Source organism: Aspergillus alliaceus (assembly GCF_009176365.1).
Source record: "Aspergillus alliaceus strain CBS 536.65 unplaced genomic scaffold BDW43scaffold_11, whole genome shotgun sequence".
Taxonomy (NCBI): Eukaryota; Fungi; Ascomycota; class Eurotiomycetes; order Eurotiales; family Aspergillaceae; genus Aspergillus; species Aspergillus alliaceus.
This window is the reverse complement of record NW_022474694.1, coordinates 28,569-45,608: the sequence shown is the minus strand read 5'-3', so window position 1 is coordinate 45,608 and position 17,040 is coordinate 28,569. Positions and strand designations below refer to the sequence as shown.

At 47.8% G+C, this 17,040-nt stretch overlaps 6 protein-coding genes and 1 non-coding gene across 7 annotated transcripts; 3 read left to right on the top strand and 4 right to left on the bottom strand.

Annotated features, from left to right (window-relative positions):
* Window positions 1-363: 363 nt before the first annotated feature.
* Window positions 364-1,427, bottom strand: BDW43DRAFT_23608 (NAD(P)-dependent oxidoreductase). Its single transcript, XM_032039600.1, has one exon. It carries the CDS (start codon window positions 1,303-1,305, stop codon window positions 424-426), a length of 882 nt encoding a protein of 293 aa, XP_031902425.1. The 5' UTR covers window positions 1,306-1,427; the 3' UTR covers window positions 364-423.
* A 529-nt stretch (window positions 1,428-1,956) lies between these two features.
* On the top strand, window positions 1,957-2,028 carry BDW43DRAFT_t72. Its single transcript has one exon. It is a non-coding gene; the product is annotated as a tRNA-Arg (tRNA).
* Window positions 2,029-2,448: 420 nt separating this feature from the next.
* BDW43DRAFT_308924 (putative methylaspartate ammonia-lyase) lies at window positions 2,449-3,895 on the top strand (the record flags this gene model as incomplete). The annotated part of the gene is made up of 2 exons (XM_032046603.1): window positions 2,449-2,575; window positions 2,640-3,895. 2 exons carry the CDS (start codon window positions 2,449-2,451, stop codon window positions 3,893-3,895), a joined length of 1,383 nt encoding a protein of 460 aa, XP_031902424.1.
* A 685-nt stretch (window positions 3,896-4,580) lies between these two features.
* On the bottom strand, window positions 4,581-5,807 carry BDW43DRAFT_308923 (putative oxidoreductase, 2OG-Fe(II) oxygenase family; the record flags this gene model as incomplete). Its single annotated transcript, XM_032046602.1, has 3 exons — window positions 4,581-5,497; window positions 5,556-5,657; window positions 5,711-5,807. The coding sequence occupies 3 exons, from the start codon at window positions 5,805-5,807 to the stop codon at window positions 4,581-4,583; spliced, it is 1,116 nt and encodes a 371-aa protein (XP_031902423.1).
* A 548-nt stretch (window positions 5,808-6,355) lies between these two features.
* BDW43DRAFT_269221 (mitochondrial carrier domain-containing protein) lies at window positions 6,356-7,850 on the bottom strand. The gene is made up of 4 exons (XM_032041196.1): window positions 7,599-7,850; window positions 7,482-7,538; window positions 6,749-7,406; window positions 6,356-6,694 (listed from the first exon to the last, which is right to left on the bottom strand). The coding sequence occupies exons 1-4, from the start codon at window positions 7,718-7,720 to the stop codon at window positions 6,485-6,487; spliced, it is 1,047 nt and encodes a 348-aa protein (XP_031902422.1). The 5' UTR covers window positions 7,721-7,850; the 3' UTR covers window positions 6,356-6,484.
* Window positions 7,851-9,479: 1,629 nt separating this feature from the next.
* BDW43DRAFT_269218 (oleate delta-12 desaturase) lies at window positions 9,480-11,200 on the bottom strand. The gene is made up of 3 exons (XM_032041195.1): window positions 11,076-11,200; window positions 10,194-10,974; window positions 9,480-10,132 (listed from the first exon to the last, which is right to left on the bottom strand). Exons 1-3 carry the CDS (start codon window positions 11,106-11,108, stop codon window positions 9,774-9,776), a joined length of 1,173 nt encoding a protein of 390 aa, XP_031902421.1. The 5' UTR covers window positions 11,109-11,200; the 3' UTR covers window positions 9,480-9,773.
* A 3,053-nt stretch (window positions 11,201-14,253) lies between these two features.
* On the top strand, window positions 14,254-16,529 carry BDW43DRAFT_318036 (catalase/peroxidase; the record flags this gene model as incomplete). The annotated part of the gene is made up of 1 exon (XM_032048632.1): window positions 14,254-16,529. Exon 1 carries the CDS (start codon window positions 14,274-14,276, stop codon window positions 16,527-16,529), a length of 2,256 nt encoding a protein of 751 aa, XP_031902420.1. The 5' UTR covers window positions 14,254-14,273.
* Between the last annotated feature and the right edge of the window lie 511 nt (window positions 16,530-17,040).

Here is a 17,040-nt window from a genome sequence, read left to right as displayed (position 1 = left end):
TGCCCACAGTGTGTATAAAGAACTCAATGAACTATTCAGTCTATGACAACGCCAGTCATGCAAACATTGTACATTTTCAATATCACATCAGAGGTATACTAGCTATCAGAGATAGGGCTGAGCCACAACCGATCAACATCATCCTTCAATGCAGATCTCTTCTTGGCCATACATACATTTACCCCATATCTTGGCCCAACGCCTGAATTTCTCTGGTTCGTCCGCGGTTTCATCCTTCGAAGTTCATATTCCCGCTTTTCACGATTGCCAGATCTTGGAGGGACCCGCTTGCCAACATTGGTAAAGAGTTTCGAAATTACACGGTAAAATAAATTGAAGGATTCGGTTGCTACATGATGCCAGATTGTGGTGATATTGATAATGAAAGGAGCTTAAGCATGGCTTTATTTTGACAGTGACTCCCTAACTCGAACCCTTCTTCAGCTCGAAAAATTCTATTAACGCAGATAGATCCTCGGGCCCATGTCCCTCACCCACTGCCTTCTCCATCAAGGCTTTCATCGGAAGAATTGTCTGCGATGAGACTCCTTGTTCCTCCCCAGCTGCGATAATATTTTCCACACCGGCCAGTTGCATCACCAAATTAGACCCTTGCGTGGCGTAACCTCCCTGATCAATCTGGTTCGCGATGGAACCAAGATAACCCATCATTGCCGACAGCCAAGGGGTCAAAAGTGGCAACAGACCCGTAGCGGTATTGCCCTTCTCGGACTTGATCAGAGCAGTTGCATGGAGGAACCCTGAAAAAAGACCGTACATGCCCGATAGCAGAGCCAAGTCATGTAAGGAGGCAGATCCGGCATCTAGCCCAAGATATTTTCCAGTTCCGAGGAGAGACAGGTGGCTTTCAATGTTTTGGAACAGTTCAAGAGATCCTCCACTATAGAAAAGAACTGCGTGCGGAGACCCAACCATGGCAGGAACTGCCATGATACCGCCGTGGATGTACCGTGCTCCGTGAGAGGTGACCAGATCTGCAAGTTTGCGGGCTTGGTTGGGTGTACCATTGGTGAGGTTGACGATGGTTTTGCCGGGCAATATGTGAGACGTATCTCGAAGAGTCCCTTCCACTGCATGATTGTCAAGGAGGCAGAACAGGATGAGGTCACTAGCGCTGAGACCATCTGATATGGTGGACGCTAGCTTGGCACCTTTTTCGACGAGCGGACTAGCCTTAGCGGTTGTTCGATTCCACACAGTTGTTTCGTAGTCATGGTCGAGATACTTTTCTGCAAGGGCCCTGCCCATGGCTCCGAGGCCAAAGATGCTGATTTGCTTAGGCATTGTGATAGACAGAGGTTGGTGCTTATCCTGGTTCTGTGGAGAGGCTGATAGTAGACCACCATAACAGCCCTTATATATAGAGACCCCCTCAGTACAACATATCCAATGCCCTCATTCTATCCAAACTACTGTGACTCAAAACTGATTTCAAATCAAACATTATTAATTCCTAGTATTCCTTCTAGTTCCAAATCGCTCGGCGTCTTTAGAAATTCGTATTCAAAGCTTGGCATTCCGTAGCTTGCAAGAGCGCACCAGGCTTCGAGCGTATCTTATAGGTCGCTGTATTTGATAGTTAACTGATAGGTATTGAGGTAAGCTATATCTCCCCACGGTGAATTGAGAGTAATGCATGCCAGCTTAGGGCCTCAGCTCCCAATTACATATATGTCTTCGTGGGGATATATATAATAAACCAAAACATTGAGTTCATTCATAACTATCACGAATTCATGTCGAATAAACGCTCTAAAGCCGTAACCTAAGCTACACAAAGGAACTAGGGCAATAAATAGCTAGAAATCGCTGGATGGTAAGCCAATGACCATTGAAGACTCTGTAGATGTGTTACCTTTCCATGCAAAGTTAAAAAGATTGCTGAGATACAATTTGGAATATATTGTCAAATTATTACAAATAATCTCAACAGTTGGCCGGCTGGCCCAATGGTAAGGCGCTTGACTACGGATCAAGAGATTGCAGGTTCGAATCCTGCGTCGGTCATTCTTTTTATTTTCTTTTTTAGATCCCCCATTATCTCGGTATCCACTTAAATAAAAATACTTTCAACTGCCACCTCATTCTCAAGGACAGTGTTTCTGGCTGTCTCTATCAAACCTTTTACAATCTAGATAGAACAATTTTCAACAGTCTTTGCCAGAACAACTAGGACTAGTCGAGCGTTGCCATGTTACATCAAGCACAAGGTATCTAGTTCGATATTTAGCTCCAACAATGTGAGAGCATGCGAAAAGCTCAGCTTTCTTCAATCTTTCTACGAAAGATCCTGAACTATCAGGTACCTTATATTTTGAAACACCGTTAGTGATGTTGTTTGTAGCTCAACAGTTGGAGCGAACATACTTTACACCTGTGAGCTAGACATTATTGTTGGATACGAGTAGTAAACAGCCTTAACTCCCGATGGAGGACAATCTAAAGTATATGGACCTAGATGCCGATCATATCTCCACGCACAGCTTCTCCCAGGCGAGAGGCGACCCGCACGGTCTGAGATACTACTGTTGTGGGGGTTTACTTTCCTCTGGAGGTATATATGTACCAACCTAATAATATACTAAATTCTGAAGCAATCTGTTACCAATATTGACAAGCAAACATGTACCCGTCCGACATACAATTCGTTGTCTGTCTTTCTGGATACTTCGTGAAAGACCTACAAGCTGTTCGACAAAGTCCAACGTACGATCCACTAATAGACAACATCCCCCCTCAAACACCTGGGTTCAAAAGTGTCGTGCAGGCTGGCCATGCTATCTCCATCTTGATACACCTTCCGGATGGAGCAGTAGCAGTTGGTGACTGCGCCGATGTTATCTTTTCCGGGGCTGCGTCGCGGGACCCCCTTTTCATCGCCGAAGAGCATCTTCCTATCTTAGAATCTATCGTCAAACCCCGGCTCCTTGGATGTGATGTCACTGGATTCCGGCAGAATGCAGTAAAGATAGACGGTCCGTGGCCTGAGCTAAAATGTACTAAGTTGCATTCGGCCGTTAGATATGGGATTACGCAGGCGCTACTTGCGGCTACCGCGTTGGTACATCGTTGCACGATGGCCGAGATTATATCTCGAGAGTGGGGGACTACACTGTCACGTCATCCCATTGACATCCTGGCCTCTTGTCACCGGAATGACTATCTGCAGCTGGACCGGATGATTATGAAAAGAGTTCCGATGCTTCCCCATGCCTCCTTCGTCCATGTCCACGATATAGGGCCCAATGGCAGTACCTTGATAGACTATATCAGGACAGTATCTGAGCGCGTTCAGAATAGGGGAACCACTGGATACCACCCCCGTCTCCATTTTGATGTTTACGGAACGATCGGTGATCTGTTCTCCGACAATGAAGATCTAGCATCTTTCCTTGGCCGGCTGGAGCGATCCGCTCAGCCGTACGGTCTACTTATCGAGTCCCCAATCATTGCACCCACTAAGCACGAGCAGATCCGACAACTAGCGAGTCTCCGACAGCTTCTACGAAAGCGATCCCTCCGTGTTCAGATTGTCGCAGACGAATGGTGCAACACTCTAGAAGATATGCGGGAATTTGCGGACGCGGGGGCTGTTGATTACGTGCAGATCAAGATGCCTGATCTCGGAGGAATACACAATAGCATTGATGCAGTGCTTTACTGCCAGGAGAAGGGTATAGGCTGCTGCCTCGGAGGGTCGGCCAATGAGACTGATATTTCTGCCCGGGTTACCGCGCATGTTGCCTTGGCCACGAAGCCTGGTTTTCTTCTCTCCAAGCCTGGGATTGGTGCTGATGAGGGGGTCATGATCCTTACGAATGAGATGCTCCGTGCGTCTGCATTGGCGTGGCGGACGAGAACGAATAAATTATAGCGTTTGGTTGGAGATGCTGGGGCGGATGGTTTACTTTACTGCATGACAAGAAGTGCCTCACCATGGGTTATTAAGTATATGAGTTACTCGCTGCTCCTTTCTGTTTACCCCTCTTCTTGTTCATGCAGGCTCCTCTTTCTAATATTTAGCTGCATGACCTGAGAAATCAAACTGAAACCCTAACCGGAAGAATATGATGCTGCGGAGATCCTTGGATTATGGAAACATGAGGACAAAGCGCTGATCAATCTCATTTAACTGACTCGCCAATAATTTCGCTGCGTGGTCCTTCCTATCTCATTAGTCCCGCGGCCTTCCCGGCTATAAGTTGGCAATTAGTGTGCTGCATGACTTTGGGGTGGATCCTGCGCTCATACGAACGTTCCCACTTGATCTGCATGAGCAAAGCAAGATTTGCAGCGTTTATACTGCGCATCGTGGAAACAATTCCCCACCTAATGGAGAAATCCTAGACGTGAGATGATCTCCGCTGCACTTTTTCTGTGCTTTTGCCACGTCACGGCACAGAATGAACTATCGACGATAGTTTGCAAATCGAGTGTCGAGTAATTTCCCTAAGTAGCTCTACGGGGAGATTTTCCTGACTTGCACAACATAGCTAGTACGAATGGATTCATGGAAGAACTGAGCATCGTAGCTAAGGAAATGCTTAGGCACGGGTCCATCACTCATAGAATACCTTTGCCTTAAAACCGCCCATGGTGACATTCTCAGTTAGATCAGTGGGTGACCTAGTCCAATTCTTCTTGATTCTCGCCCTAGTCCATTCGGGTGCTGGAATATCAATGTCCGTAGTATCCTTATGATACCCCTCCCTCCGAAGTAGCGGACTATCCACACTCTTCAGCTGCAAGCGATCGCTCGGCCGCACAAAGTACAGTATCCCGAGCCGATCGTGGTGCTGCTGATCCTCAGGGGGAACAATCACGCGGTGCACGCCGCTCTTCAACCACCCATTCGACAACATGGTCATGATATCCGCGATATTCACCGCCAGCGTTCCCGGGCGGATCGCGAGATATTCCCATTCTGAATCATCGTATTTCTTGACCTGGAGGGCGGACACAGGCTGCTGAAATACAAAGGTGATGGTCCCGTTGTCGGTGTGTCCGCGGGAATAGAGATGCTTGTATTTCTCATTCTCCTCTGGTGTACGGGCTCGGTAGCACATGTAGCGGAGACCGCTGTCGCACTCTGCCTCGTAGCGATGTCCATCTACGAGCTGCTCTTCTGGTAGCTCTAGGATGATTGCAAGGAGCCGGAAGAGCTTGTAAGCGATGTGTTCGTGGCAGTGACGGTGGAACTTCTCGATTTCCTCCCAGTAGCGTCGCACTACGTCTGGGTGACTTCGGTCGTATTGGGGGAGGAACTTCATGATGTTGTAGAATTCGATATTGTCACGGAGCCCGGGGAGAATCTCGATCGAGCCGAGGGGTCGGTAGCCATTGTAGATTCCTTCTTCCAGGGGGGCGCGGAAACTGCGTCGTTCTTCCTCCGGAAGCGAGAAGAATTCTTTTGCGATGGCGAATTGCCGGTCGATCTGTTCCTGGGTGAGACCAAAATTGGCCACGTAGAAGAAGCCTATTCGGTTTTATGTCAGCCAGTTCAGGGTGGGATGGGAGAGGAGGTTCCTTTTTACCAACTTCGTGGGCAGCGTCTTTCAACTGCGCTGCCAGCTTCTCTTTCCCACCGGGACGATCAAACTCGGACAGGTCGATTGTGACCAGGTCTGCATATTTCACTGTTGCGTTTTAGTATTTTATACTTTTTCTGACCGAGCACTGGGCTCCTCACAGTCTTGCTTTGACTCAGGCGGATGAATGTATTTTTCTAGTGGCTTGGTGGATTTGGTTATTGGTACTTCCACTACCGACTCCGTTTGAGTGGCCATGATGTGTGATGATGAGGGTAATTGAAGAGAAATTAGACAGGGTAACAGTAAATGTCGAGTATCCTGGCAATACGCTTCATTGCACCATTATAACAGGTACTCGGAAGGAGAACTTGCAGTCCAATGACGATCAATCGGATAACCTCGGTCTTGTGTCGCGCATCAGACATGGTCTACCCCTCCTATACCATACCTCTTGTCTTCCCCTCCAATATGCTGTATCTGACTAGAGTTAGTTGATTCGTGGAGATCCCTACCCCAAGAGTAGTATGACGTACCCGGAATGCCTCGTTCTCTAAGACCATGCAGATGAGGGGCTGGCGTGCTGCAATACCCCTCCGGTGAAAGATCAAACTTGACTGGCTGAATATGGTCATAGTGAAGAGATGCGAGTCTGATGGTTTCCAACGTATGTGTGGTTGTGTTCGAATGATCCCTCAGTATATGGTAGTTGGTCTTGTATCTCACGTCGATTAGGGCTAACGACTTGTGCCAGAGCTATTCACACAACAGGGACGAATGTTGGCTGATTTACTACGCCGAAGGGTCTCTGATATTGGGCTTTTTATATCTAGTGTCGTTATTATATTACAAGGTATCGTTGCACCTGGTCTATCATACATCTATAATACATGAGACGGGAAACTTGGAGGCCTGGACCTCAATCAAACACGAGCCTACCGACGCTCCAGGACCTTGAGGACCAGCTCATAGGTACCAATTGTGAGAGCAGCAGAAGGAACGGTCCGAAGAAGATGCGCCGTCAAACCGCCATACAATGCCGCCGCGCCCTCCTCTTTCAGCATCAACCGCGCACACTGGACGATCCCGGTATACTTCTGGCGACCGTCCGCCATGGGAGCCTGTCGTAACCTTGTTCTGATGACCTACGACGGGTTAGAAAAAAGATTCTCATCCAAGGCAATAGCTTAGAAGCTTACCTCATGAGGGTATGCAATCAAACACGCGATGAACTTCGACAAACCCGAAGCTCCACTCATAGCAAGGCCCTGAACAAACCCACTCGTATCACCGCTTTTATCATCCAGGTCAATTCTCTTTGAGATCATTCCCTTAAACTTCTCATACATCGCAAGGTGCAGTGTCGTCTCAATCGTACCGAGGAAACTCGCAGAGAGACCCCGATAAAGACCTTTCGGTCCCTCCTGCTGTATGACCTGTCTGGCGCAGTCCAGGCTGTTCTTGTATCGCCGGGCCCCAGCCTTATCGAGCTGGAGTCGCGTCTTGACCACCCAGATGGGATTCGTGGCCGAACCGGTGGCGATTCCAGCACATGCAGCAGACATAGCATGTACGAGGGATGAGTCCTTCTCACATCCTATGATCTCCGGTAGAATCCGTTTGCAGTTTCCGTAGGTGTAGAATTTCACCGCGCTGGCCGGAACAACACCAGTCAGACTGGGTCCGAGGCCCTTGAAAAGACCTCGCCATCCTTCTACGCGATGAATGGAGAAGAGAATGTCGAATGTGTCGCGGAAATGAAGAATGGAGGTGCGATAAAATGATGGGCGCAGATGGGGCTGTGCGGGAACCGGGCGAATTTGAGCTCCCTGGGTTCGATAATAGTCTGTTTGCAACCTGCACTCATGGTGACCTTGATTAATTTACTGGCACTAATCAGGAAGTAGAAGGTATCCGAGGATCGTATCATACCTAGTTCGTAGGACATCGAGTGGGCTTGTGAGAATCGCTGTGACCATTCCACCTGTGCTGTATCGGGACGGGTGGTTAGTACACAAGTCACAGCATAAATCATTCAAAATTACTCACGCGCCAGCGATCAAATGAGACCACGATCCTAAAGACGAGACATGGGGTTTTGCATTAGTCGGGAGTGGCGACGTGAGTGAACCTTGGGCAGAATCTCCCGGCTTATGTGCGATGTTTTGCATTTCTGGACAAGAAAAGGTGTATTTATGATATTTTTCACTCCGTTTGCTGCATTGGAAAAGAAACAAGTAAACGGCCAAACCAGAAAACGAGAAAAAAAAGAAAGAATGGCGCCCTTGTGCTGGATTGTTTTGCGGAGATAATCCGGAGTGAAAATTGAAAGTCGGACTTTTTGCTGCAAGTGGAGTCCCAATACCCTCCTTCTGATTGGATGACCGTTCAGGGCCGACGGTCTGGCCTCCTTATCGATAAGAACCAGTTATCGATAGCAGAGTCACGTGGACAGGATATAGAATCAGGTTGGAGCATCTTCGTGTTATTTAATTATTGCCCATGATATATTCTCTGCGCTATACTAGATTACACTTATACTCTGAGCTTTCATAAATCAGAATCTGACCCATCGTTATGATACTTGTCACTAGCAGGACACGAGTAGACCAATATCGTTAGTGAAATCATGACACTTGTAGTATCCATTACTGGAGCTCAATGGCCTTTACATTTCAAGCGCCATTAGGATTATTTCCCCACATACTTGTCAAATACTGAGCCATCCCATGTCGGTCTCAATAAGGTCTGCAGAGATCCATATGCTGTTGAAGTGTTCGTGGTTTCGAATGAGCGAACATCGTCTGAGCTGGATCATCCGTTTTCCCCCGTAAAGCCGATGATAGAAGCATTTCTAGACACCGGAACGCATGTTTTTCTTAACACTACATTGGTAATACCCACTGGGATTTAGATAACAGACGTGAAAGTAGGAGGATACCCGAGGTCGGCCGAAATCGATGTTACCCCAGTTGTTAGAGACAAAGCCATGGCCTGTTTCCAATATCGACTGAGTGTCTAGGAGTCTGCTTCTCTCTCTAACTATTTCATGATTGAGCTTTGAAATCAGCTCCGGACAGTGAACATCTATACCAAACGCAAGGACCCTCGTGAAGTCACCGGCAAGATGGCCACCAGCAGTGCAATGTACTCATACAACATTTCACCGTTCAATTTCCTGTAGCACGACCATACGTCGCCCTGTTGAGATCAACCGCCCAGAAAAACCGAATACTTCCATTGAGCCGTATGTTGCAACTGGGCATAGGGACTTCTCGCGAGGATGTCTTGGCCAAAGATAATCTGGACATAAGATGTGGCTCGAAATGCGCCAGGCTTTTGACCAACTTTCTTCTGATATCTCTGTTTGTGCAACTACCATCACTAGAGCAGGCGACAGAGCCTTTACGGCAAGCTTCTAGAAGAATGTATGGTTGCTAGGAACGATCATATTGATGAAGAGGACTTTTTATCTCCATATTTAAAAGCACGCGCTAAGGTCTTTACTTTAGCAAATATAGTGTTTTAGGCTATTTGATCAAGAGCCGTTCTTTCCATGCTTACATCTCAACTACGTACGCCAACACCACCACTAGTCAAAGGCCCAATTTCCTCTGCTTTTCAAACTCCTGGAAATACCCATCAGCTAGATCAAAAGATCCGCAGTCTACAGAATAGTCTTAGCGCAAAACGGTAGCTTTCTAGCAGCCCAATTGCTCATATTCAACATCTCGCAAAAGCTGGGCAAATAGCGATGCATACCAACCTTCTTTTACAGCAAGAAATTAAGGCTTTACGAGCTGAGAATAAGTGGAAATATAAGAAAAAAGCTGGAAGACGTGCTATAATAGAAAATAATAGGCTTTTAATGGTACAGGAAGGTGAACATCACTTTCAGCAGCTTGATACGCAGCTTAATGAGCAGGATGAGGAACCTCCACTTTTGCCTCGACGTCGAGCTTCGCAACGCTGCAGTGGCTGTGGGATAGTTGGACAAACTATAAGGGATTTACCTAGTAAATAGCTTTATACGTCTTGAAGAGTTAGGTCAATCGGGTCTGGTTTTATGGTTGAAAAGCTTTAGGTTTCTCGAGGATGCATGAAAACTGCCGGCTCGGCCGTGGATTATGTTACACCTCAATATTCTAAATCAATTCATTTTCTCCCGCTGTCAGGGCTTCACTCCTTGTAAGTAATAGAGCCCTCCAGGGACCCTTAAGCCTTTTATTGGCTTTCCTCAGCCCTAACAAAATGCAAAACGCCGGGCTGAGAGCTCGCCGACACGTATATGCACTTCCGGAAGGTCATCATCAGTGAGTACAGGAAGCTCTCATCCTTCTGCTCGACATATTTCTCACCCAGCAGAGGCTGGATGGCCCAGGTTGCTTCTTCGGCCTTGTAGAAAGGAATGCGGCTGAATAGATGGTGGACAACGTGGTAGTCGATAATTTCGTGGAAGAAATGGCGACCGATGAAGCCAATTGTACGGTCGACGGTAGCTAGAGCGCCCTTAGTGTAAGTCCAGGCTTCGGCGGTATAATGCGGGAGTTCGGGGTGAGTGTGTTGTAGGTAGGTAATAGCGACTGAAGTGCCATGTTAGCTTTACAAAGATAATACATGGCGGGGAAGCGGAGAGAGACATACTCAGCCAGTGGTGAACCCAGAGGTAAGGAATAAAGTACAGCAGAACGACGTTCCACACGCCAATCTGAGTGGACGCATAGTACAGAATGGAGGCCATGATCAACAGTCCCAGATCAGACAGCGCAATCGAGATCCGTTGCGAGCCCGTAAAGAGGGGACCAAGAGGATTGAAATGGTTGGCAGGTCCAAATTTTCCTGCTCCATCGGGCAAGCTCTTCGAGCCGGCGGTGGCATTCAGGAGCAGATAGATTTGCCATCCGAACAGCTGCTGGCCGATCAGCTGCACAAAAGACACAATCGGAGTCTCCTCCGCGAGATGCTTAATTTTTTCAATACGCATGTTCTTCTTCTTGGCTAGGTCCTCCTCTGTCCACGGCACGTACACGGTATCCTTCTCCATGTGGCCGGTGTAGCGGTGGTGGCGTGCGTGGGTGATCTTCCAGGAGAAGTAGGGCACCATTAGGAAGGAATGCGCAGCCCATCCAACGAAGTCATTCAGTTTCTGGTTAGGAGAGAAGGCTCCGTGACCGCATTCGTGTGCGAGAATCCATAGTCCAGTACCGACGCAGCCCTGGAAGAAGCCATAAGTGATCCAGGCGAGGGCACGAAGCGGTAATGAGGGGATTAGGTGGATTTGGAAGGCGGCGACTGTCAGAATGATGCAATACAGGACATCACGAGCCAGGTACAAGAGGGATGTTACGGTCGAGGATTCGAAGCACTCCTTGGGGATTGCATCCTTGAGCTCTTTCAAGGTAGGAGTGGTGTCTTTTTCGTCAGCCTATGAGACTTGAGTGTCAGCAATGACTCGCATCTGTTTTTCCTGTTCCCTCGCATTGAGCACTCTTCATTTCTGGGGTCAGATCCAAGATGAGCGCATACCTTCCCGGCTTTTCTGTTGTGTAACTCGGCCATGGCTGTCGCACGCTCACACTCGATATAGAGCAACAGCTACGAAAAATGTCTGAACCCCTCTGTTTAAAAATAAAAAAGGGACAAAGGAGTGAAGACTAGCTGCTCAAAAAATAAAAAATAAAAAACTAAGCTCTGTCAGAAATAAAGAACCAAAGATAAAAAATAAAATTAGAATTAAAATAAAGCCCTAAGTTACATAAATCCCAGCATCGCCATTGGTCTATGAGCCCCTGTCTCCTAAATCTTCCAGAAAAGGTATGGAACCCTTGAGGGATACCTTTTGGAAACCAACCTTCCCATAAGTCTAATTCCCCTGATAATACAGACTGTTTAGCAGCGGGACTATTTGACGATCCAGCCACTGATGTGGATCCATGGTATGATGAGAACCAATCTACGGCCGCCTTCCAGTTTTTCTCCACTAGAGGTTTTTTTTTTTCCTTTTCTCTTTCGTCTAATGAAAACGGTTGGGTGTTGACTCCTAATTCTGAATGAGGAAGGCAATATGTCTCTGTATCATACTGATAGCTCAACTGGAACGAATCGTATAGATAACAGCACTAGGGAATTTGGGAAGCGAAGACACAAACCTTGCAGATGCTTTTCTCCTTTTCCCTTTTGCCCTGTCGATCAAATACCTCTTTTAGGCGGTTCTTTTTCCGTTAACCTTTCATTCTCAACGTCTTCTAGCCGCAAACACTACCGCCTCAGCAGATTCCCCTTAGGGTTAGTATTCAGACACGGCAGAGTTTCGCTAGGAGTATTTTTCTCTGGACTGAGCCACAAAATGGTAGTAAGATTACGGAGATAATGCAGTATGCCGAGGCTGCGACAATTTGCAGGGCTCCAGTATCACGAGATATTCACATGACATGTCCCAAACATCGAAGGATTACAGCAGAATCTTTTTCTTTTTACGTGAAAGACTGGGCACTGTCCTCTTAAAATGGCAGAAGGCACGATAACCCCTTCATTAGGCCGAGAGAAGCGCGCGTTTCGTTTCCATGACAGATTCTAGCCCGCCATATCCGCCACCAAATCCACAAACTTAGTGTGGTTCTATTTCAAAATGATAATATGCGCTTTCCAACTACTCTCCGTAGGGAATAAAATCATCATACGGAGTATAGAGACTATTGTATGATCATAAAAGCATGGACATGTATAACTTCTCAACTTGCTGGTCTTCTGCCCTGGGTCCCCTCCCTTTTTGTCCTCAGTCATTCCGTAACCCTTCTCTTGCTCCTTACGCAGAGTAATCTGTCTAAAAAACCATCAAGATAATTTATACTAGAGGAAATAGATGAAGCTCCTAGATGAGCTTCGAAGCATCAACGAAAACACCAAAAAATATGCCCTTGCAGATGCTCCTGAAAGCCTTTAGTGAAGTCTCGCAATGCGTTCTTAGAAACGTGTCCATGCGACAGTATTTGCGGGACCACGACATCTGGTGTTCAATAGGAATGCTTCACAATAATGTTGTGAATTTGCTTTCTGGGATTGCTACTTTCCAAATATTCGACACTTTATTAAGATAACCAGGCCGCAACGGCGGCTACGTGATCTGACTCTGAGAGAGTTGCTTGGAAAGAGATTAGAAGCTCTAGGAGCTACCAATAATACCTCTTTCAACTTACCTCGATCATACGATGTGGACATAATGGTTACCAGTTAAATTCCTGAAGCCAGCTCTGACAACCTTGCCTGGTGGGAAAGCAATGGAAAGTACATATGTGGAGATGAATCACTGTACGTACAATCATATTGCGGCTCAAGGGGCGAAGAGGGCTTCGGTCACAATAGTTACAGTTAAAGTCATCCCAGATATCCTATCCACTCCACGGGAAAGCAACAAACGGTAAGAACGTCGACACAATTCAGAGGTACACAGGTAGATGGATTGAATTCGACACCGTCAATCACAATCATGACTAATGACTAGTATGTTGTGTACGGATAGCTTGGTCGATGAGGATGCAAAAAATTCCAATTCCTAAGCAACGCCCTCGAGAGTATTTCCGAGTTCATGAACATCCTTCAAGCCATAACATTGAATTCTACCACTGCCCACCCATACCCCGGCGAACAAGGCCCATGCCCTAAAAGTCCAGTAATGACTCGCCTCCATAACTCAAATTCCCAGGAGATATGGTTCTCTTACTATAGGATGGCAGAAAATCTCAGTTAGGTAATCGAACCACTTGAGGCCAACTCTTAACCTCAAGATTATGTGTATGATCCCAAATCATCATCTGCGCAAGAACTCCTCGGTGGAAGTTGGACGCCAGTTCTAGTGTTGGCATGCTGCATCCATATCTTCAACGTAATTTTCATGCACGTGCCTGAATCATGTCAGAGACGACGAATCAAGCTATTGTATCACTACATGCAGTTCTAGGCCTCCACGAGATTCAATATCCTCTGTCTTTTTGTAGTTCGCGTTGCGACACTGGAGTCATTTTAGGGTCTTTCCTCGGGCTTTACTAATCGATGGCCTTGAAACGGTTAGTTTTTCCTAATTCGGCGAAATCCATACCCCAGATCCATTGGAATGGAAAGTCAGGTACTGCTTATTAAAATTCGATTCGAGACCCAAGTTGCTTCCTAATGTCCAACTTACAGTTCTAGCCTTTCAAGTCGACAACCGGCAATTGATATTCAAATCGTTCTTATCTAAGCCATCTAGATCGTACATACATGGGGCTATTACAGATCATTCTCCTTCAGAGCTCCCTCCAAGTTAATCGTGTTCTCTTGTTATGTCAATTCGCCTGGTCTAGGCGATTTTCAATCTGGCTATTGTTCTAGTATACTGCCAGATAGCTTAATCTTCCTTCTGATGGTACGACAGATGACGTCGCCTGAGTGCTTACTATTCATAGAGCGATGAATGGTGGGTTTCCTTCCACGGCGCATAATCATGCATGGTCGAGAACCTTGTACAATTCACCCCGCTTACGCTCGGACATCGACGTCTCATGGAGTAGTACGCGTTACTAATGAGGGTGTGCGCGTGATCCTGAATGAATAATATAAAAGGCGGGGTTGATCATCGCCAGTCTGCTGCTATGCCATGAGACAAGTACATTAATCACAACTTTGTTTCTATCCAACGAACAAGTTCAAGTTCAACCCACCACAGAACGCCCTTCACTTGCATCCATTATGGCAGAGAAGTGTCCCTTCCACAGGCAAGGTCCAAAGCCCAACGTTGCTGGCAGTGGCACTCAGAATCGCGACTGGTGGCCGGATCAGTTGAAGTTGAACATCCTCCGCCAGCACACGGCAGCCTCGAACCCGCTAGATCCAGACTTTGATTATGTCGCTGCATTCAACAGTCTGGACTATGCTGGTCTCAAGAAGGATTTGCGAGACCTGATGACAGATTCACAGGACTGGTGGCCAGCAGATTTCGGTCATTATGGCGGCCTCTTCATCCGCATGGCCTGGCACAGTGCAGGCACATATCGCACCTTCGACGGTCGAGGCGGCGGCGGGCAAGGCCAACAACGGTTCGCACCGCTCAACAGCTGGCCGGACAACGTGAGTCTCGACAAAGCCCGCCGCCTGCTGTGGCCGATCAAGCAGAAGTATGGCAACAAGATATCCTGGGCCGATCTAATGATCCTAACTGGAAACGTGGCGTTGGAGTCAATGGGCTTCAAGACAATCGGCTTTTCCGGTGGCCGTAAGGATACTTGGGAGGCGGACGAGTCTGTTTACTGGGGTGGTGAGACGACATGGTTGGGGAACGATGTGCGCTATTCCCATGGCTTTGCCGGGTCCGCTAAGCATGGCACTGTCGTTGCCGATGAAGAACCCCATCGTGACATTCATTCTCGCCAACTTGAAAAGCCGCTCGCGGCCGCTCATATGGGCTTAATCTACGTGAACCCAGAAGGCCCTGATGGTAACCCCGACCCAGTCGCTGCCGCCCGAGACATTCGCGTCACATTTGGTCGCATGGCAATGAACGATGAGGAAACAGTTGCGCTGATTGCTGGTGGTCACACGTTCGGCAAGACTCATGGTGCGGCGTCTTCGGACCACGTCGGCAGCGAACCGGAGGCCACTGATCTAGAGGCACAGGGGTTGGGCTGGCAAAACAGCTACGGCTCCGGCAAAGGCGCACATACCATCACCAGCGGTCTAGAAGTGACCTGGACGAAGACCCCTACTCAGTGGAGCTTGAACTTCCTCGAGTACCTATTTCGATTTGAATGGGTACTGACCAAGAGTCCTGCCGGTGCGAACCAGTGGGTAGCCAAGGATGCAGATGCCTTCATCCCGGATGCGTACGATCCGTCCAAGAAGCACCGGCCACAGATGCTTACCACTGATCTATCATTGCGATTCGACCCCGCTTACGAAAAGATCTCGCGCCGCTTTCTGGAAAATCCAGAGCAGTTCGCAGATGCCTTCGCTCGGGCCTGGTTTAAGCTGACACATCGGGACATGGGGCCGCGTGCCTGCTACATCGGTCCGGAGGTCCCAGCTGAAGACTTCATCTGGCAGGATCCGATTCCGGCAATCAATCATCAGTTGATTGATGATGCTGATGTTACTGTACTTAAGCGGAGCATCATTGGGACCGGGGTGGATTCCTCCAAGCTTATCTCAACCGCTTGGGCATCCGCATCCACTTTCCGGGGCAGTGACAAGCGCGGTGGCGCCAATGGTGCGCGCATTCGCCTTGCCCCACAGCGCCATTGGGAAGTGAATGACCAGCCATGGCTTGAGGAAACCTTGTCTGCATTGGAAGACATTCAAAACCGCTTCAACCGTGCTCAGGGAGGCGAAAAGCGAGTATCCTTAGCGGACCTCATCGTACTCGCCGGCTGCGTGGCCGTAGAGAAAGCTGCCAGTGATGCCGGCCATGTGATCACTGTGCCCTTCACTCCAGGGCGCATGGATGCCTCACAGGATCAGACAGATGTTGAATCTTTCAACCAAATGGAGCCCGTGGCGGATGGATTCCGGAACTACGGCACATCCACTGCTCGGGTGCGAGTTGAACACTACCTGGTTGACAAGGCGCAGTTGCTCACCTTATCCGCGCCTGAAATGACGGTCCTAGTCGGTGGTCTGCGCGCTCTGAATGCTAACTACGATGGTTCCGCTCATGGTGTGTTCACAGCCAGACCAGGTCGCCTAACGAATGATTTCTTCGTCAATCTCCTGGACATGAACACCTCATGGAAGTCATGCGGTCATGGCAATGACATCTACGAGGGTATCGACCGTAAAACCGGCTCCAAGAAATGGACTGCTACGCGGGCTGATCTTGTGTTTGGCTCTCATGCCGAACTACGGGCCATCGCCGAAGTGTATGGCAGCAGTGACGGCGAAGAGAAGTTCGTGAAAGACTTTGTTGCTGCTTGGACTAAAGTCATGAACTTGGACAGATTTGGTCAGAACTAGGATGTTACTTTTTTTTTTTTTTTTCCCCGGTTCTTATGCATTGTTATGTTCCCTGGATATACATGTTGCACGTACAGTACAAAGATCGCCATATTAGCTCTAATAAGATTTCATACATAGTTCCAACCTTATCTCAGATGTATCATGATTTCTAGGTGCCTTTGGCAATATGCATTCCTTTTAGGAAAGCTGCAGTGGTTCTGTAAAGCATCCAATGAACACAATTAATTAACGTAATTCAACTTCCACTACAAGACTTACGCTGCGTCTATCTGAACCAATCACCATGCCGAACGGAATTTTAAGCGAAGTGCTTCGAGCATTCTATTGCCTGTTTGTTTTTTTATCTGGATCTAAATTCTCTTGGCTGGACTTAGACTGTGTTAGAGCGTCCAGAGAAAGACGTTGTTTGGCATTGACGCGTAGATAGCTTTGATTGCGCCATCAAGCCCCAGTCTCGCAGCATAGCGTGGATAAAACTAGTCCAGACACAACGTTCCTGTCCTAGATA

What these genes read in the sequence shown, in the direction of transcription:
- BDW43DRAFT_23608 (XM_032039600.1), bottom strand. Translation starts at nt 1,305, where the DNA reads ATGCCTAAGCAAATCAGCATCTTTGGCCTCGGAGCCATGGGCAGGGCC.
- BDW43DRAFT_269221 (XM_032041196.1), bottom strand. Translation starts at nt 7,720, where the DNA reads ATGCAAAACATCGCACATAAGCCGGGAGATTCTGCCCAAGGTTCACTC. An exon ending in TCTCATTTGATCGCTGGCGC is followed by an intron (nt 7,539 to 7,598) that starts GTGAGTAATTTT and finishes GTCCCGATACAG; the next exon opens with CACAGGTGGAATGGTCACAG. An exon ending in TGATTGCATACCCTCATGAG is followed by an intron (nt 6,695 to 6,748) that starts GTAAGCTTCTAA and finishes AACCCGTCGTAG; the next exon opens with GTCATCAGAACAAGGTTACG.
- BDW43DRAFT_269218 (XM_032041195.1), bottom strand. Translation starts at nt 11,108, where the DNA reads ATGGCCGAGTTACACAACAGAAAAGCCGGGAAG. An exon ending in ACAACAGAAAAGCCGGGAAG is followed by an intron (nt 10,975 to 11,075) that starts GTATGCGCTCAT and finishes CAAGTCTCATAG; the next exon opens with GCTGACGAAAAAGACACCAC. An exon ending in CTGGGTTCACCACTGGCTGA is followed by an intron (nt 10,133 to 10,193) that starts GTATGTCTCTCT and finishes ATGGCACTTCAG; the next exon opens with TCGCTATTACCTACCTACAA.